The 19,774-nt window shown below is 44.4% G+C and overlaps 2 protein-coding genes across 2 annotated transcripts; one reads left to right on the top strand and one right to left on the bottom strand.

Annotated features, from left to right (window-relative positions):
* Positions 1-9: 9 nt before the first annotated feature.
* On the bottom strand, positions 10-5,497 carry LOC100222462 (glutamine amidotransferase-like class 1 domain-containing protein 3, mitochondrial). The gene is made up of 4 exons (XM_002199499.6): positions 5,269-5,497; positions 3,210-3,381; positions 1,178-1,382; positions 10-298 (listed from the first exon to the last, which is right to left on the bottom strand). Exons 1-4 carry the CDS (start codon positions 5,374-5,376, stop codon positions 106-108), a joined length of 678 nt encoding a protein of 225 aa, XP_002199535.1. The 5' UTR covers positions 5,377-5,497; the 3' UTR covers positions 10-105.
* Positions 5,498-11,211: 5,714 nt separating this feature from the next.
* CLN5 (CLN5 intracellular trafficking protein) lies at positions 11,212-19,321 on the top strand. Its single transcript, XM_002197333.5, has 4 exons — positions 11,212-11,645; positions 14,537-14,702; positions 16,184-16,409; positions 18,188-19,321. The coding sequence occupies exons 1-4, from the start codon at positions 11,218-11,220 to the stop codon at positions 18,697-18,699; spliced, it is 1,332 nt and encodes a 443-aa protein (XP_002197369.5). The 5' UTR covers positions 11,212-11,217; the 3' UTR covers positions 18,700-19,321.
* The last annotated feature ends 453 nt before the right edge of the window (positions 19,322-19,774 follow it).

Raw genomic sequence — 19,774 nt, 5'->3', positions numbered from 1 at the left:
ACTGTGAAGTTTAGCAGTTGCGTTACTTTATTAATTCAATCTAAGGAAGCTAAATGTTTATGCTTAGCTACACTGATTTCCTTGGAGAAGTCTGTACGCTTCTAGTCAGGCAAGCTTCAGGACTTCTTGTACCATTGTGCCAATTCCATCAAAGATTTCATGCAGAGGAGCCTTGCACATGAAAGCACAGGTAGTAACTATTTTATTGGCTTTATCCACGTGGGATTCATTTACATTTTTGCAAATGTGCTTACATCCAAGCTCTGCTATAGCAGATGCCGTTTCAGCATCAGGAAATCTGTAAATAAAAAGACTTTAATTAACATAAAGCAATGATATAGCCATAAAATTCTGCACACATAACTTGAATGAGAGAACTACAATAATATCTACGTGACTCTTTAGCTGATGATGACAAGAGAGTTAAAGAGGCTACTACTATCAGATTTTCCTATCCCCTACAGACACATCAAGTGATCTAATACCTTAGAAAACAAGGTCTGAAATATGGAGCCACAATATGTAAGAAGGTACAAGAGTTTTTAACAATCTTTAGGTAAGTTTGGAAGATGATACCAAGTGCAGCCATAACAGATCTTTAGAAGTCTGAGAGAAGCCAGCTGAACTTGCAGCCTTTTCCAATGCCTCCATGTAAGGTGTTCCTCTGGGATCTCTAGAGATTTTGATTTTTCCTTTCTGATAAGGAAGGAACAGATGCAATCTGTTCTGAAAAGAATCCCCCACTACAGCTGCTGATAAATTTAATTCAGAAGTTTTATTGGGAGTTGACAGTTCTTGAAGCAGTACTGATTTCTTCTCCCTCCCCTAAAGTGGCCCCAAACCATTACCACCAGAAAAAGCATATTAAAAATCCCTGAGTTAACAGTTGAACTCGTTCATCCTAGAGGACTTTTCCAACTAAACAATTCTGTGATATCACAGATCAGTGTATATCTGGTTGTAGCATCACAAGTCACCCAACCTCATGGATTCATTCTGTCTGCCTTGAGAGTTCTGTGCCTACTACTATTATTCCAATGAAAACTGTCACTAATTTTTCTTAAAAGTAACTAAGTTCCCCCTGCTTTACTGGTACCAAAGAGACTTTTGCACAGAAGCCTGTCCACTTCCTAATTGTAATTCTGATGTAAATCATCTCCATCCATTTCCTTCTTACCTTCCATCTACGTTTTTATCCTGACCGACTGTAACCTCACAACCAGGAAAGACTTTGGCTGCCAGAACTGGTGATATACAGCACAAACCAATGGGCTTTTTAGCACTGTGGAAGGCCCGGAGTGTGGAGTTCACGTGCTCATTGACAGTACAATTCTTGCCATCTACAGCCCAGGAACACAGATTCTTTGCTACACCAAAACCACCTAAGGAAAAAAAAAAACCAAACCAAAACACTCAAATATAAGGCACTGCTAAAAGCTATTAAATTTGAAAACAGCACACACCAAACAGAAGTTCTTTTTTACAACATAATCTTGGTATCTGTGGGACTGTTAAGTAACTGTACTGAAAGCCTTACAATGTCACTGTAACCTGTAAATGATTGGTTTACAATGTTAAAAGTTTAACTGTGCACTTTTTTATACCATGTAGGTTGTTATACATAGGCCAGAAAGCTTAATCTAGTTTCAAAAAGCAACAAATAGACAAACAGGAAACCTCACATTCATCTGCTAATCACTAGAACAGCTGTACCATCTGTTGTGCACTCAATAAGGAAGAGGGACCAGAAGACAGATACTAGTTAAAAGCACAAGTATGGAATTCATGGGAGTAATGCAAACAGTGATTTGACCCCCTATATTAATAAACTCTCAAGTTTTACTTTGATGCTTAAACAATTATAGAAGAGCATTTCTTCTTCCCTAGAACTACTTTTCAACTTCAAAAAAAGCCATTAACACAATAAAAAACACAGTGGATTTTACACAAAATGGACATTATAACATAGGGTATTCTAAGACAAAAACTTGTAAATAATAACATAATTTCCTATTAAAAATAGTGCTGATTTGTCTTTCTAGAAATTAGTTTTAACAACCCTTTAGGTACATTTATTCTTCATTTAATTGTATAAGCAGATTGTATTTTACAGCTCCTTTGTCTGCTGGATTTATAACTATCAGAATAATCAAAGTAAGGTTATTCCACATGGAATGTGCACAGCATCAACTTTTGTCCAATAAGCATAAGGAAATTTCCACAAGTACTTCAACAGACAACATCAAGAAGCTTTGCATTTCTAATATTTTTCCTTTCCCGGTTTGCTCACTTTCAAGTGTTATCTGAAATCTCTGAGGTAAGATTTTAATTTTCAAACTAAATAGAGTTTATTTCCCTCTAACAGTTATTACAGCATCCCCCTGAGCCTGGGTTATAACAGCATGAAATTAATGTGCAAAACATCTGTGATTCTCTACTCGCTCCTGATGAGCCACTCGAAGTGCAGGCAGAATTGTTTCTCTGTGTTATACACACACTCCCTCTGCTGGCCTTATAACAGTGTGAAAACCTTAAAATTATCACTTAGGCCCAATCATGAAGGTAGTATTTAACAGTACTATGAATATTCTGGAAAGAGATCTTCAGCAAGTTATGATTTCCTCGTGATGCTCTGGCTTCTTCATTTCTAAAAGCGATTACAACTACCTCTGTCTGGAATGAAAATTTGTGGTCTCTAAGTAAAAAAATTATCCATAAACATGTTTAGTACAACTTGATCAGGAGCTGAGTGAATACATAATTAAAGAGAATATACTCCCATCTGACATGGAACATAAACTATTTGGCAACTTGCTATTCCGCCAATATTTTCAGAAGCCCTGAAATTAAGGCATTTCCATGTAACCGAGTTCTGACCCAATTTTTGTACTCTGGTCAGGGGTCTTGTCGACACGTAAGTAATGAAGTTTTCACAACCTTCAGTAAGAAGGAATGGTGGGATGCATAACTTAATACCAAAAGAACACTCAGGCATTTTAACTTAGTGAACTATGAATCAATCAATGTACTGAGTTTAAAAATCACAAATAATTTTCTTTTGAAAGATGAGCTCAGCTGGTCAGAGCACAGTGCTAATAATATCAAGGTTGTGGGCACAACCTCTGTGTGGGCCATTCACTTAAGAACTGGACTCAATGATCCTTGTGGGCCTTCCAACACAGAGTATTTTGTGATTTTGTGATACCTACCAGGGAAAATGACAGCATCAAATTCACTAGCTTTCAGTTCAGCCAAATCCTGAATGTTTCCCCTTGCCAACCTGGCACTTTCAACTAACACATTTCTCTTCTCTTCTGCTGGACTTCCTTTTAGGTGATTGACTACATCCCTTTGCTCAATATTGGGGGCAAATATCTTCACCTAGGAAGAGAGATGAAACAATATTGTGATTGCAAACAAAACTCATACATATTTGTCACAATAAAGATCATTTAATGAAAACAGGTTTTGTCCCTGAAGCCTCTTATCTAATTTAAGCAAATTCCACAGGATGAGTCTAGCACATTAAATATCTAAAGCAACATATGATATATTAGGATGGGTAAACACAGGCACTGTTCCCATCCTATTCCTGCAGCATTTTGACAGGAGAGCATTCTTATGCCAACATCAAGCTTACTGATTTTGCCAGGGCAGATAAGGTCAAGGACAAACAGGGCACCACAATTTATAGTAGCAACCCAACTGGACATACAGCTGACTTTGAAGAAAGATTGCTCTTAACTGTTACGTGATAAAAATGCTAAAAATGTTTGACATAAAAAAAGTTACAGATGCAAATTTTACAAGCATTTCTAGAGCAAACATGAGAGTTACCAGCTGTTCTAAAACACCAGCAGAAGAAAGGAAGACCAAAACACAGGAGAACCGATTTTAGTTAGACACAAAAGGACACTGCATCAGAATATAAAGCTCTGTGACAGGTGTACCACAAGGGCTGTTTTCCTGTGTCTGTTTTGAAGCTTCCTTTGCAAACTTCACAGAGATGACATTTTTGTGCTAAATATGAGGGTGCTGTTGTTACTATCAGACACCTGAGTGTGGCTACACGTAGACAGTGACCAGCTTCTGCCATCTGAAGCCACAGATGGGACCAAAGCACACCACCATGTCCTGGCCCAGGCTTCTCTGAAAAGTCCCAGCTTACCAAAGACAGCCTGGAAACAGTGAGCAGAAAACAAGCAGGTGAACCCCAGTGAGGGCTGCAAAAGCAATTGGAAAGAAGATAAAAGCATTTTAACCCATCCTCAGCTCCCTGTGCCCAGAAGAGAAGGGACAGGTCTCCAGCTTCTCCTTGCTCCCGGCTTCACAGGATCACAGAATTGTTAGGGCTGGAAGGCATTTCTGGAGATCATGCAGTCCAACCCCCCTGACCAGGCAGGGTTACCTAGGACAGGCTACACAAGAATGCATCCAGGTGTGTGTTTTGGATATCTCCACAGATGAAGACTCCATGACCTCCCTGGGCAGCCTGTTCCCATGCTCTGCCACCCTCAAGGTGAAGATGTTCCTCCTGACGCTAACATGAAAGTCCTTGAGGTTTAGTTTATAGCCATTGCTCCTTGCCCTGTCACTGGGCATCACTAAGAAGTCTGACACTGTTGTCCACAAAATGGGATTCAATTACCTAGTGTGTGACAAGCAAATAACTACACACTCAAGAGTGATGTAAATTATTTATTTCAGAGTCGTGCAAGCCTGGGTGTTCAGTGGTATTCCACAAATCAAGCACACCAACTGGATTTTTTTATGCCATTGTCTATACACGGGAATTCAGAGAACTCTCCAAGTGCAGCCCCTCTGTTACAATTGGCGAGTCATTGCCACGCAAGTTTTGTAGCTCCAGTTAACTTACACATGCTCAGGGGACTTGTCCTCACCCGGCGAGGGTTCTCTTTGACCTGCAGCCATGACTTTTAGTGCAATAATTTAGTTGTATTAATGAGACCCCTTTTCAATCTTGTGTCCAGATGTCTGTGCGACCTGAACTCCCGCCAGGGAGCCAGGCAGGTCTTTGGGCGGGGATGAATAAATCAGGGGAGGGGGCACATGAAGAGAGAGGTTATGGCTGAGTGGGCTTTGTAGGGTGCAGCGGCGGCGCGGGGAGCACCGCAAACCGGGAGGGGCTGCGGTGCCACTGAGAGGGGAACTCCCGGCTGCTGTGCCGCACACCGCACGCCGGGCCACACTCACATATGCATATGCATGTACACATACATACCCCCACACCCCGCCGCCCCCCGCTACCTCCGCGCCGCCGCGGCTCAGGTGCACCAGCGCCGCCGACGCCTCGTGAATCTCGCTGCCATCGAAGACGCCGCAGCCGGCGAGCACCAGCGCCACCCGCTTGCCCATGGCGGCCGCCCCTCAGGCCCGGGAAGGAGCTGCGCCAGGCGGCGGGCCCGGGGCAGGCGCCACTGTCCGCGCTCCTCTTCCTCCTCCTCCTGCCGCGCCTGCGCTGCCGTGCTCCGCCGCCGTCTCTATCTTCCGCCAGCGTACGGGCGGGCGGGGCGGAAAGTGAAGGAGGAAATTTGGAAAGGCCATGGCGTGTGTCTCTAGTTTTAACCAGAACAGGCTCAGACGAGTTTTCGGCCTCACGCCTGGCCCGCGGCCGCAGCAGGGCTGTGTCGGGCGGGCGGGCGCCGCACGGTGTCCCCGGTGTGCTGCAGGACGCGCGCCTTGCTGCCGCTAGTCCCGAAGCTGCCGGGCTCGCAGAGCCGCAGGGCGGTGCCTGTGAGGTGGGTTTTGTTTGGTGGGTTTGTTTTGTGCGTACGGCTATGATTGTGTAAAGAAATCGGCTTCCAAATTGCTTTGAAAGCCAAAGAAACGAAATGGGGTTTGGTAAGGAGCCCGTGGTACTGCTGGGTCCTGATGATGTTTGTTTCAGTGATCCCACCTAGTCCTTTTTCTCCCTTAACCCCATGCTTTCATGAGGTTTCAAGGGACTGCTGCACTTTATCAGTGAAAACTGAGATATTTTAGCAAACCAAACTTTCTTCCTTGGCCCACTCCCAGCTTAGTCCCTTAGGGCATTGCTTTAGTGAACCAAAAGGGAAAGAATGCATCCCATGTGTCTCCTCCTTGTCTGTGCGCAGAAATGCCACACCAGGGATCAGCTGCATTGAATTTTAGTAAGATCTCTCAGCTCTTGGCCCTTCGTTTTTCATGAGCTGCCTCTCTTAAAATAAGCAGGAGCTTGTGTTTAATAATGAAAACTTACTCTTCTATTGGACCAGAGGACTGAAAAACTGCATCTTGTAGAAAAATTAGAGTGTCTTCCAAAAATGTGGAGTATGGGTTCTTCAGAGGACATGAGAGTGAGCAGTCTGGGCAGAACAAAAATGACATTTGAAAGCAGAGACTTTTCCTGCAGCAAAATGCATTCAGTTGGATACTGATTGGTTGGCAGTCTGTGTGGCATGATGGACAGGGAGATTCTGGAACAGGACAGGGACAGGATAGGAAAATTCCCTGCTGAAGGGCAGACTCCTGTCTGCTGGGCAATGTTTACTCCTAACCGATGTAGGGCTTCAGCTCAGTCTACACCACGGCCCACACTCTGCCTCTCAGGATTGAGCAGGACTACAGCATAGCTCCACTGAGAATCTGCAGAGCTGGAATCCCACTGGAATCATCCTTACGCTTAAGAGCTAGGACAGTGCTTCTGCCTGGAAGGAGTTTAAGCTCAATGCATGTTTGAAGAAGCTGATGTAGTCCTAAACTCTGCTGTGTGTTAGGGCCAGGGTTAATGTCATTGCTAGGGAAGTGAGCACCTTCAGGACTGCAATTCCCTGCTCCTTTCTGACCTGACTTACTGGCTGGTCTTTCTGGATGGATCGTGGACTTGAATTGTCAGTAACCTCATCTCCAGTCTTGTTTCTGCCCCTGTCTTTTAGATGGATCTCAGATTCACATTATAGGTGATCCTTTTCCCTGGATGGACCCTAGACTTGGTTGGGATATGATAGTCCTATTCCACTTCAGGTTCTGTATCTCATATCTCTGTGCCAGCTCTGTTCCCTGATCTAGCTCCAACTTGCTCGTGCCAGATCCCTGCCCTGTGTGACCTTGTTATGGCCCTCTGTGTCTTAGGTCCATGTTTTCATCCCAGCTTATGACATATTCTTGCCCTAGATCTCTGTCACCCCAAAGTAGCCCTAAGAGGACTCTTTTCCATCCTGGGCCCACAAGAGCAAGAGCATTTCACAAGGAGTACAGCTCTGAAGCCAGATGTTTGCAAGGCGAGAGGTCACACCTTGTTGAGAGAAGAAGCTGTGGTCAAGGCCCTCAGTACACTAGTAGCCCTATAATTACCCTGGCCAGCCTCTGCTGTGGCCTCCACCCACACACCCTCCAGCCACAAATCCATGGGGATTTAGGCCTGGGCACCCAGACATCACCTGAGCTATGCTGCAGGTGTGTCCCATTTCTTGTTGTCCTGATGTGTGGGTTGCTCTTCCTGCACATCCTGTGAATTGACCTTGGCACAAGTAGTGTACTCTCAGCCTCTACCCTGCTGTATCTGAGGCTGCTTCTGGATCCAGCTACTACTATGTGCCTGTTCCCTTTCAGAAACTGAATAGCAGTGAGGTTCCACCAAGAGTCTGCTCACTAGAAAAATCCAGGGTGGTAAGGCAAATGCAAGGTCATGCTGGAATGACCAATGCATTGGGTCTGCATTGGTGGGCTACACAGCTGGATTCAGGTGTGGCTGCAATGTAGCTCAGGTGGGAGGTAGGAGCTTTGGCTTAAAAGCAGCTTGCCAGGAAAGTAGCAGGGAGCACCTTCTGAGGTGTCTCAGCAGAGCAAAAGCAGTTTCTGAATTTCCTCACAAGTTTTTATCACCTTGAGCAACCAGCTGCACACCCTGAAGGGAAGAGAGCAGGTACCGTCCCCTACAGATTTCAAGGGGTTGAATTACAGTTCTGCCCTAGACCCCAGCCTTTTTCCTGCTGCCCAGGATTTAAGAAATATGGTGGGTTTTTTCTGGTGTAAATCCTGCTTTGAAGTGCCTTAGTTGCCTGACAACAGCTGTTAACTTAAATTTGACTTGGACAGCTCTTTGTATTTCACAGGCACCCAGCTGACTCATCAATTCACCTATCCCTACCCTGAAGCAAATCCCAGAGGGTTCATCTCAGTTTAATAGTCATTATGAACTTCTTCTGCATCCTTATCCCAACCCTCATCCTATCTCTCAGGCTTCAGCAGACCCCCCTCCGCCCCCCCCCCCCCCCCACACACGAATTCCAGCCTGGAAAGAAATCATTTCCACCACCTGTCCCCTAAACTGGCAGACAAAGGAGGAACTGCCCTGTAATCCTAAATGTTTACTGAACTGCACATCTGTCTGGAGCACAGTTCTCATCCTAGCTGCCAGGGTCAAGGAGATCCTGAGGGAAACTCTTAGCAGTATCTTACAAAGCCCAGTCATTCCCCACTGCTGTAGAAAAAGACATGGCTTTCTCCCAGCCCAGCTCACAGCTCAGGTGGCATCTCAGGCCATGTAGCAAAGTGTAGGTGCACAGGAGCCCTGTTTCTGGCTCTTTTTCTCAAAATTCCTTTCTTACCCCTCAAAGGCAGAGATTGTGCCTCTGACTGATGAACTGCTGTCTTTCAGAGCAGCTTCAGCATGACTTCAGGTAATGTTTGTATTTCTCAGTATGCATCTGGCTGACTCAATAGCTAACATGCCAGTGTGAGTGAGGAAATACCCCTGTGATCAGTAAAGCTGCCAGATGTGTAGCTTTATCTGCTGTGATCCACATATATAACTGTGACTTTCCCGCTGTATGGCACACTGCCAGTGTATGCATAGACTGGGAAATGTGCAGCTGTGGTGTAAGCACCATCCAGAGCAGCCCATTCTTGGGAGACGGGGGCTGTTACTTGAGGTGCAACAGCCTCTCTGCTGTGACTTACAGTGTGATGACTCAGGTACAGGTTCAAAGCCAACAGATACTCAGGTATCTGTTCAAACCCACAACTTCTGACTGAAGCAGCAGGATTTGTTTTCCCTTTTCTCTCAGTCAGTTCCATCCTGTTCATGTCAAGGGTGAAGATGGAGAATGTACTGATCTATAATGGGAAATTATCAAGAGTCTTTGTTGTTTCAGGAAAATGTTCAGTTTTCACTAATCAAAAAATAAAATACTCTGGGGAAATTAGAAAAGTTTAGGAATCCTGTCAGGTCTAGAGTTTAATCTTTGTAGCCAGTTTCAGTATTTACTCAAAAACTGTTACTGGACAAAAATGCAGATCAGCTCTGTGGGTTTATAATTGTGAATTTGACCTGTTTCTGCATAACAAACTAGACAATGGTTTTTTAGCTCAAGTAAATTTATTCATAAATGTATTAGTGGTTTATTTCCTATGTTCACAAAATAACTTAGGTTGCATGAGAAAAAAAAATGGTACCTTGCTGCAAAAGTTTATTGTGGGATGTGATGAAGTGAGATGTATAAATGCTATTAAAATTTTAAAAATAAATAAATCAACCCCTTCAGCATCTACATAGTGGAGATTTAATAATCCACACTGCAAACATATGCTGAGTCAGGACTAGGGACCTGTTCGTATTGCATTTCAAGTTTGGCTAGCAAGCAGTTATGGCACCTTCATTATGCTATTTCACTTCCTTGCATCCTGGTTTCAAAGAAGGGATAAATTAGCCTCCCTTCATTTAATAAAGCACTTCCAGAGTTACACATCTAAATCTCTAGCACTAGGAATTATGGCTATATTCCAAACAAACACATGAACAGATTTAAGAGCTGGTATATCGTACTACACTCAAGTTATGAAGCACGCATGATTACTGGCACACTTTTATTTCCTAACAAATAAACCCAGAGATTTTATAAATCAGACACAATTAACATGCTTGAGATTAAAATGAGATTTGGAAATATAAGTATGTATTTGTTATGTAAGCATACATTTAATTAATGTATAGTGCTGAATGGCATGAATTTTAAAAATAAACACTATAGAGTCAGACAGCAGGAAAGTGAGATAGGAAATGTTGCTGAAATTAAAAGTTTTAAGGTTTTCTGAACATCTTTAGTGCCCTTAGCATTACTGAAACTGATACTCAGCAGCCTATCCTGCATTTTTATGGAGAATGCAGGGTTTTCCACCTGCAATTTGGTTTGAATATATAGCCTAGCATACTGCTGACTAGAGAACTGCTTGTTCTTTAGGGGCTCACATGAAATGAGCAGGGATATTTTTTCTGGCTCCCAACAGTCAAAAGTCCACAGCACAGTCATTATTTACCCAGTGAGTAGCACACACCAGAGTTTTCACTCTGGCTGCCAACTACTAAACTTAGTCTTCTGGAGTCTGATGCCAGCACAGCCAGTTTTGAACTCTGAAGAACTGGAAAAAGCTGTGTTTTGTGCAGGGATGCTGCTGGGAAACCTGTCTTCAACAGTTTCTCTTAGTTCATCTGCAAGATAGTTCTCACCATTACTATAAAGATGAGAGAATAAAGTGCTATATGATTCCTGTAATGTAAAGTGTTTTGATTTGAAAAAGTGTTCTGAAATGAGTGACAGATATACAGACTTAGCTTGAAGCCCTGAAAAGTTTCAGACAAGTCTTCTGGGCAGTCTGAAGAGGCTCAGGGTAACAGGGTTTATCACAGCAAAAGCCTCTCTGCCATGTGGGGAGGCCTCATGTCAGGCCAGGCCCAGCCCAGAGGTCACCCCCTCAGTAGGTTCTGGCTGTGAGGATGGGCACTTGATGTGCTTTTTACAGAATCACAGAACCAATTAGGTTGGAAAAGACCTCTGAGATCATGGAGTCCAACCTATGATTCAACACCCCACGTTAACTTCACCATGGCACTCTGCCTCCTCAGTGCTGCAACCAGTCTCTTCTTAAATACCTTCAGGGACAGTAACTGGGCAATCCCTTCCAAGATCTAATCACCACTTCTGTCACGAAATTCTTCCTGATGTCCACCCTAAATCTCTCCTGGTGTTAATTAAAACTATGTCCTCTCATCTTGTCACTGGTTACCGGGGACAACCGACCGACCCCGACCTACAACTTCCTTTCAGGGAGCTGCAGAAAGTGATGGCTCCCCATGAGCCTCGCTTTTTCTATGCTAAACGTCCCCAGTTCCCTCAGCTGATCCTCGTAGTTTTTGTGCTCCAGACCCTCCACCAGCCCTGACGCGTCTCCAAAGCAATGCGTGAAATGGCAGACAACCCTGCTCCAGCTACGTGTACAGGCTCGGACCTCCAGAAACTCAGGAAACTCCAGAAGCAGGGTGCCGCTTCTGAGGGAGTGTTCGGCACACGGGAGTTTCCGTCGGGAGGAGGAGGAGGAGGAGGAAAAGCAACCCGACTCGGTCCAGCCCCTGCCTTCAGCCGGGCTAGGCGGGCGCCGCCGGCCTGCCCGGCCCCGTGGGCGGTGCGGGGGCGGCCCCTTCCCGCCCGGCCTCCTCCGGCCCCGCCGCTCCCCCGCAGCCGGGCCCGCTGCGCCATGGGCGCCGCTCGCTGCTCCCGCCTGCCGCTGCTGCTGCTGCTGCTGCCGGTGCTGCTGCTGCTGCTGGGGCCGCGGGGCCGCGTCTCGGGGCAGCTCCGCTCGCCGCCGCGGTGGCCGGTGCCCTACAGGTGAGTGCCGCCGGAGGGCCCGCTGCTTCTGCTTCTCTGTGCATTGGACTAGAGAGGCCGTGGGAAGCTTCCCCTTTTTGTCTCGGGGTGTTGATCATTGACAGGCTATTCGGCCTGTTTGGCTCGCCAGGGGAGCCGCAGTGCCATGCCAGGCCGAGAGCTGCGTTTGGTCTCAGCAGCGGGAGGGACTGGTTCCCTGGGAAGGAATGTTCGCATTTAAACATGTTCCTTAATGCCCGCAGAAAAGGTGGTGATGAGGAGATCGGGGTGCGGTTTTTTTGCTTGGAAATTTCACTTAACGTCCTGCTTCGTGACAAATGAAACGGTACAAAATCCCTTTCGCTGCTCCGGAGCTGCCTGAGCTCCAGAATTCCTGGTGGTGTCGGGGACAGCAAGGAGACTGCATGTTGCGGCCTGTAAATAGCGATGGATTTGGCCGTGCCGAGGAAATGAGCCCCTTCAGAAGAAGCACTAGGCTCGATTGTGTATTTTGTGCGGGTTTGCTGTTTGTAAAGGGAGTAGTTATCAATGTTTAACTGCAGCTTAATAATGCACACCTGAAATTTTGAGAGCCTGTTGCATAATTCCCAGCAGTTAAATTTATGTCAGGTGATGCCTGAAGGAGCTGATCTTGAAGTCATGAATTGTTGGGATTTTCCAGCAAGTTCAGGAATTACAAGACTGGGTCTTGGGATGGTCAGATTTGGAGAACAATCCTGTTGGTGTGAGATGCTCAGAAATGTAGGGTTTCAGTGTTTCTTAACGTTACCTTCTTGTCACTTGCAAGGTGTAGTGCAAGGGGTAATGTAAGGTGTGCAAGCTAGAGATAGGACTTGAATGTGTGGTTGGCCTAAGTTTTTGTTTTCTGTGTGTTTTTTTTTCAGACATTAGGGTTTGGGGATTGTTATTGTTTTTCCCTTCTTTCTCTTTTCTTCCCCCCCACCCCCGCCTTCCCCCAGACAAAATAAAGGCAGACTTGCTGGGAGTTCCCAGCAAGCCTGGGGAAGAAGTCCACAGGGAAAATCAGCGATGCTTCAGCTGAGCTGCTGGCTTCAGTATTGCTCAGGAAGTCCTCTGTCCTTGAGTCATCTCAGGGCTGGGGTATTTGTGCCACTAGCCCTGGGCAGCTGAGTGTGTTAGACTCTCAGGCTAACCAGACAAGATTTGGACAAGCTGTGTATGCCAATTTGTCATGGTAACGGGTGGGGGAACAACAAACAGGAATATAGGAACCTTGTTTTAAGTGAAATACAGGAGTGACTCTAAAGGAACTTGGAACAGGAAGGCTTGTTCCAGTGGGTTGATCCTGGCTGGATGCCAAGTGTCCACCAAAGTCACTCCATCACTCTCCTCCACAAGTGGATGGGAGAAGGAAAATACAGTAAGGTAATTTGAAGGTTCATGAGTTGAGATAAGGACAGGGAGAGATCACTAACAAAATACCATCACAAGGCAAAACAGACTCAGCTTTGGGATATTAATTGAATGTATTGCTAACAAAATTGGAGCAGAATAATAAGTAGAATAAATCTTAAAGCCACCTTTGCCCCACCCCTCTCTCCTTCCCAGGTTCTGCCTCCTTCCCCTAGCGCTGCAGGGAGGTGGGGAATTGGGGTCAGGCTCATTTCATCAGATGCTGTTCCTGCTGCTGCTCAGGGAGAGGAGTCCTTCCCCTGATCCAGCATGGGGTCCCTTCCACAAGAGACAGTTTCCCATAGACTTCTCCAACCTGAGTCCGTCCCACAGGCAACAGTTCTTCATTAACTGTTCCAGCATGGGTCACTCTTCCATGCAGTCCTTCAGGCACAGTCTACTCCCACATGGGTACCCCAGGGGGTCACAAGTCCTGCCAGGAAGCCTGCTCCAGCATGGGCTCCTCCCTCCATAGGTCTCCAGCCTGCTCTATGGGGTCAAAGCGTTCTTTAAGTGGGTTTGTTCCACAGGCTGCAGGGGAATCTCAGCTCCAGCTCTTGGAGCAGCTCCTGCTCTTTCTTCTTCACTGACTGTGGTGTCTGCAGGACTGTTCCTCTCACATATTCTAACTCTGTTCTTCTCTGGCCACAATTACATTGGTGCAGTAACTTTTTTTTACTTCTTAAATCTGTTATCACAAAGGTGTTGCTGTCATTCCTGATTTTATCAGCCCTGCCCAGTGCAGGGGCCATCCTGGAGCTGGCTGGCATTGGCTTTGCCTAACATGGAGCAACCTTCTGGCAGCTTCTCACAGCAACCATCCTTGTAGCCACCCTGCTACCAAAACCTGGCCACACACCCTCCATACACTTGCCAAAGTGTACACATTCTTTGAAGTTTGATTATAGTAATATCAGGAAGTGGATTGGGTCTTTGGTTTTTGAGGTTTAATAGGAATGGAGTAGAAACAATAATCCCAGCTATGTTCTTAGACCTCTTTATCTAAATTAGCATTGAGGGATTAATTCTTTTTCTGATCTTGGCAATATTGTAGAGTCAAAATAGCTGCATGTGGGAACTTCTTACTATAGCATAGCAAGAACAAAGTGGTCAATCCCCATGTAAATAAATTGCCAGGAAAATGTTTTTGAGGCAGACCTGAAACTATCCTTTACTCAACATCTGTGTGAGTGATCTTGTGAGAATGTCACCCTTTGCAATCCGCATTATTTCCACTCCTTCACAATGAGTATAACATGACTTCCATTTGTGAGCCTTAAGTCCCAAAGTCCTGATTCTGCAGATGTGCACCCCAGCAGCCTTATGAACTTGAGTACTCCAACTGTTGCAGTGTCTGGGTCACAGAATCTGTCTTTGGGGTGCTGGACACATAAGCTGTCCCCCTCAGGAAGCCATGACAGTAACTCCAGCTGCAAAGCTGTGCTCGTCATTCTGTGTGTTTCTCTTTCTCAACACAGGCGCTTTGATTACCGTCCAAAAACCGATCCTTACTGCCAAGCTCGTTACACCTTCTGTCCCACTGGCTCTGCCATTCCAGTTATGAGAGAAGAGGATGTCATTGAAGTGTATCGATTACAGGCTCCAGTATGGGAATTCAAGTACGGGGACCTACTAGGACATTTGGTAAGGTGATGTTTTTAACAAAGTTAGAGTAACAAATTCAGCTGAATTTAACAGCAGGTGTTAAGAACGGGAGCTGTAAGGTTGGGATATTAGACCACACAATTAGAGCTAGGCTATCTGTAGGGAAGATACTCAAAGAGCACTAAGTTTCAAACAAAATGTACAGGATTCAGCTCAGCTAAAGACAAGAGCATGAACAGCATCATTGCTGGGTTTGAACACATTCCCCTGTCTAGCTGCATAATGAGTGCTTTGTATACACACACACATTGTGTCTTGGGTGTCTTTTCTTCTGTGCTATCGCCACATTGAGAAAATACTTTTATTTGTCCCCTTACATCAGATAAAATAGTTGCTTAGTGTATTGATGAGCCTCCCCTCTCAGCCTCCCAAATTACTAGGCTAGCCCAGATATACAAGGCCTTGAGGGAAGGCGAATCAGGAGATGGGCAAAGATACAAAAGAGGCTCTAATTCCCTGATGTGGTTCTCCGAGCTATTTAATCAATGAGATGAGGGGGAAAAGAGAGTGAACAGGAAGGGACATGGCCTTATCTAGGCTCTGGACAGGGAGGGTTTTCTGGCTCTCTGCCAACCCCATCGGAGCAGAAAGGAGGGGACCACACTTACCTGATCAGAGTCACAGGAGTCACTGAAAATGGGGAGAGCATAGCCCGAGCACACTGTAACAGTGTATTAATTTTTCTCTTGTTAAAAACTCACATATTTTCTTGGGCATTGGTATCTATGAGGAGCAGGCAGCCAGCTGGACAGAACAGTAGATCATAAGTTGGTTGCTTTTACACTTCTTTCTTGAGTGTTATGATCAGTATGAAATTGAAGTCTCCATTCATGGAGTCATGCAAACATGAAGTCTCAGCTTTAGTAATATTTATAGTTATAGCAGTAGTAAAACTCATCTTCAAAGCATGATTCTTAATTAATAAAGAAATGTTAGTGAATCAAAACCAAAAACAGAGAGTCAAAAATGGAAATAGATTCAAATATTGTTATCTCAGTTGTTAACTAAGTTTAGATTTATGTTTTTACTATACAACTTTTAAATAAAGTATTTATATCATTAGATTTATGCCATTCATTAGCAAGATCTGGTTTTGGTAACTTGGTTCTGCTCTTTATTTCTCTGATACCCCCATGAAGTTAAGGATTCAAAGCTTGAGTCTTGATGATGAGCTCCCACTGAGTATCTGCTTCCAAGTGACATAATTTACAATGGATGGATAGACAGCCACTGAGACAGCATGATGCCCTGAATAAAAAGTATGTGTGTCATGCAATCTGGTGTGTTGTGCTTCAGTGTTACTGACTTCAGTGTTACTGAATCCCTTGTAGGAACTCCCTCCCCTCTTCTCACCCTGTCACAGAATAGCTCCTGAGCATCTTACCTTCTGTACAGGTCAAGCTGAAGCTGTTATGAAATCAAAGTTTTGGTGGTTTGGTTCTTTTGTTTTTATTTTCCAGAAAATTATGCATGATGCTGTGGGTTTCAAGAGCTCTCTAACAGGCAAAAACTACACAATGGAGTGGTATGAGCTCTTCCAGCTTGGGAACTGCACATTTCCACATCTGCGGCCTGGCATGGATGCACCATTCTGGTGTAACCAGGGAGCTGCCTGCTTTTATGAAGGAATAGATGATGCACACTGGAAGGCAAATGGAACTTTAGTTCTTGTGACCACAATATCAGGTAGATTTTAGATGCTTTGAATAATGTTAATACAAAATATAGAGTCAGCCTTGTCTTTGTAAAGCACTATATTTCAATTTATGTTCTATAGGTTATTTGCAGCATTAGTCAATGATTCTAATTTGAAACACTCTCTTGAATACAGAAAGTGGCATGAGGCTGCTGCCATTTTAACAATTCACACTGGATAGTTGTTAAATGAGAGTCATTTGGTGTTGCTGTACAAAAACACTTGAGTCTCTTGAGTGTAAAAATAGCAAAACAGCTTAAACAGAGTCATTATGAACTCTTTTCACATGGCTTCATGAAAACAAAATCTTATATTGTGAAGTGGCAGATGACTGCTGAGACAGAAAAACTGTTAAAAACATGTTCATTATTGAGCAAACAAATAAGGCATATTTAGAAACAATCTCAAAGATATAAAAATATTAATCTCTATTTCTGTCCCCCTCATTATGTGTCCTAAAAACTGAAAATGTCTCCAGTAATAGGTCTCTGTCCTATGTTATAGAACAAACCTAGGCCTTACGCTTCAGAATACAGAGGTGATGACCAGAAGAGTTTCCTGGTGTATATGGATCCTAAAATAAAATCTTAAAATAAAAAGGTCATTCACATAAATCTGATTGATTGTTCTAGCAATAGAGTGAACGACTTACAAAAAAAGTTCACTGAGGACTTCGAGAGTTACATTTTGTGTGACCAAAACCACTTAGTTTCTGAAGTTGGTGTAGTGTGCAAGACACAGTGGAGAGTTAGCTTACAGCTCTTGTGACATGGTGCTTTATGTGTGCCCACTTCCATCCTTAGCAGCTTTGCTGGCCTCAGTCTCTGCATAATCTATCCAGTGCTGCTAGGAACTTCTAGGCAGCTCTTTAAACAAGGAAGTAAAGTGGAGCTGCTTTCCTGTGAGTTTGTAGTTCATGACTGAAGTATTTGATGCCTGATACGGTTGGATTCTTTTGTATGAATATCAAGTTGAAATTTTTCATACAGCTGGGGAGCTTGTCATGCTTCCTCTCTCTGTGGGTTATTTGATGCCCAGGAAAGGTGAGGCTACACTGGCACCTTGTGGAGGGATTACAGTCCTCCTCACCACTCTTGCTTTCCATTTCCATGAAACTTTCAAGGAGGTAGCATTTCTGAGAGTTTTCAGTTGTCTGAATTTCACAATAACTGTTAGATTTCTAGTCAAAGAGGGTGAGTGGATTCAAGCAAAAATGAACAGTATCGTGAGCTGCACTTGCTCTCTTCAGAGAGCTGGCAAAAAGCATCCCATCTTAGTGGTCTTACATCCCACCCATAATTTGGCTCAATTCAGCTTTGCCAGCTGTGGAGCTGCTAAATCAGCAGGGTGTCTCAGTCTGCCTCTCTTTTGTGAAGAGACATGAAAATTTCTGCTCTGAATTTTTAAATTTTGTTAAAACTTGAAGTGCAGAAACATCTGTTGGTCTGGTGAGCATTTTGTCAGCATCTCTTGTAGACTGTACTACCTCTGCCCTGTTTGTCTGCATGGATAATGCAAAATTAGAAGTGTCACGGTTCTCTGGTGTTTGAATATTCTGGCATAGTAGCAGGAAAAGAATCGGGAGAGGGAATTACAGTTTAAATAACCTGCATGTAAATGTAGTTTATTCAGTGGGTTATCCCTTGCCCCTCCGACCTAAGCCCTGTGTCTGTGTATGGTGAGGTAGTGTAGGTAAACTTGCAGGGGAGGCAGGTGAATCCTGCATTTGTTACCTCATCTCTGCAATACTTCATTTCATCTCTTTCAGGAACCATGTTTAATGAAATGGCACAATGGGTAAAATACGACAATGAGACTGGCATTTACTACGAGACCTGGACAGTTCAAGCAAGTCCTGACAAAAAGTCAACAGTGTGGTTTGACTCTTATGAGTGCTCCAAGTTTATACTGAGAACCTACCAGAAGCTAGCTGACTTAGGAGCTGTATTTAAGAAGATACAAACAAACTACACAAGCATAATTTTATTCAGTGGAGAACCTATTTATTTGGGGAATGAAACATCTATTTTTGGACCACAAGGAAACAAGACACTGGCAGCAGCTATAAGAGACTTTTACAATCCATTCAAACCTCATCAGAGTGTCAGAGAGTTTTTTTTGGATCTTTTCAAAATAATTGATCATGTTATCTTGAAGCATCAGTTTTATCTCTTCTACAACTTGGAATATTGGTTTTTACCTATGAAATCCCCTTATCTTAAAATAGTTTATGAAGAGGTCCCTTTGCCTGTTGGCAGCAAAGCATCCTTTGGTGTATGACTGCCTACTGAAGAAAAAAACTTGCCTCCATGGCACAAAATTCTTAAGGACTTTAACACCTTGATGGTGTTAAGGGGTTGTATGTTTCACTGCTGACTGTAAAAAATTGTTTTGGGAGGGCTTTGCTGTACCAGGTGACAGACTCTGCATTTGTTTTCTTACTACCTGTATAACACATTCATGAATGCTTCAGCTTCTCTGACCTGGCCGGCTTCTGTGTAACCATGGCCCCCTGCTGCCTGAGGGGAGACTGCAGTGGCTCCTCTGGCTGAGCTCTGCAGTGCCAGAGGGGGAAGGGGGAAGCAGCTGCCTGCTCTTGGCTCAGGTGCTCTTCACATGCATGGCCACGTGGCAGCAGATGGCACCTGGCCACCAGCAGAAGTGGGACACAAGTTACAAGGACTAACTCACTCAACATGAGTGTCTGGATGTGTCCAGTTCCTTCAACATGTGCCTTACACTGATGTTCCTGTAGTTCTTTGGTTTGTACAGCTGGGATCTATGGACTATTCTCTGGTATTCTGGGGCAGTGAATGTACTGGAGGATGGCAAGGGTGATGCTTTTTCACCACTTTTCTTCCTTCAGCTGCACTGTAAATACAATACAGATGGCTTTTCTTCAGTTTCATGTGTGTTTTGTGGCACAGGTAAAAGCCTGACTGCCTGCCTTGATGCTGCCTCATGCATAATTGCAGTGTTCTTCCAGTCTACTATCTTGAAGTCTACTCGAGGCTTCAGTTGGTCAGTTTTGTAGAACTTGTGTATATTCCTTTCTAATTTTTTTAAAAAGCATAGAAATCTTAATATGAAAAGAAGTAATGACAGCTTGTTGGGGCATCAACATTGGAGTTAAAAATCCATGCTTGTCACAGAGCTGTCTCTAAAATGTGATATTTGCAGTAGTGGTGCTTTGCTAGCTGTGTTGTCATTGGGTCCTGTTCCAGGCTCAACTTGGAGCACTTTGGCAACTAGTTAGTTCCCTTTAAACCCAAGGGACCAAAGCCAGAGGAACACTGGCTTTCTGGAAACTATTGAGGTGCCTGCACACTGAAAAACTGCAGCTGCAGCAATGTAA

This window comes from Taeniopygia guttata, chromosome 1 (genome assembly GCF_048771995.1).
Source record: "Taeniopygia guttata chromosome 1, bTaeGut7.mat, whole genome shotgun sequence".
Lineage (NCBI taxonomy): Eukaryota > Metazoa > Chordata > Aves > Passeriformes > Estrildidae > Taeniopygia > Taeniopygia guttata.
The sequence above is the reverse complement of the archived record's forward strand: the minus strand, read 5'-3'. Positions and strand labels throughout refer to the sequence as shown.

What these genes read in the sequence shown, in the direction of transcription:
- LOC100222462 (XM_002199499.6), bottom strand. Translation starts at nt 5,376, where the DNA reads ATGGGCAAGCGGGTGGCGCTGGTGCTCGCCGGCTGCGGCGTCTTCGAT. An exon ending in TGAGCCGCGGCGGCGCGGAG is followed by an intron (nt 3,382 to 5,268) that starts GTAGCGGGGGGC and finishes CTCTCTTCCTAG; the next exon opens with GTGAAGATATTTGCCCCCAA. An exon ending in GATAAAAACGTAGATGGAAG is followed by an intron (nt 299 to 1,177) that starts GTAAGAAGGAAA and finishes TTTTATTTACAG; the next exon opens with ATTTCCTGATGCTGAAACGG.
- CLN5 (XM_002197333.5), top strand. Translation starts at nt 11,218, where the DNA reads ATGCGTGAAATGGCAGACAACCCTGCTCCAGCTACGTGTACAGGCTCG. An exon ending in CGGTGGCCGGTGCCCTACAG is followed by an intron (nt 11,646 to 14,536) that starts GTGAGTGCCGCC and finishes TTCTCAACACAG; the next exon opens with GCGCTTTGATTACCGTCCAA. An exon ending in TCTTGTGACCACAATATCAG is followed by an intron (nt 16,410 to 18,187) that starts GTAGATTTTAGA and finishes CATCTCTTTCAG; the next exon opens with GAACCATGTTTAATGAAATG.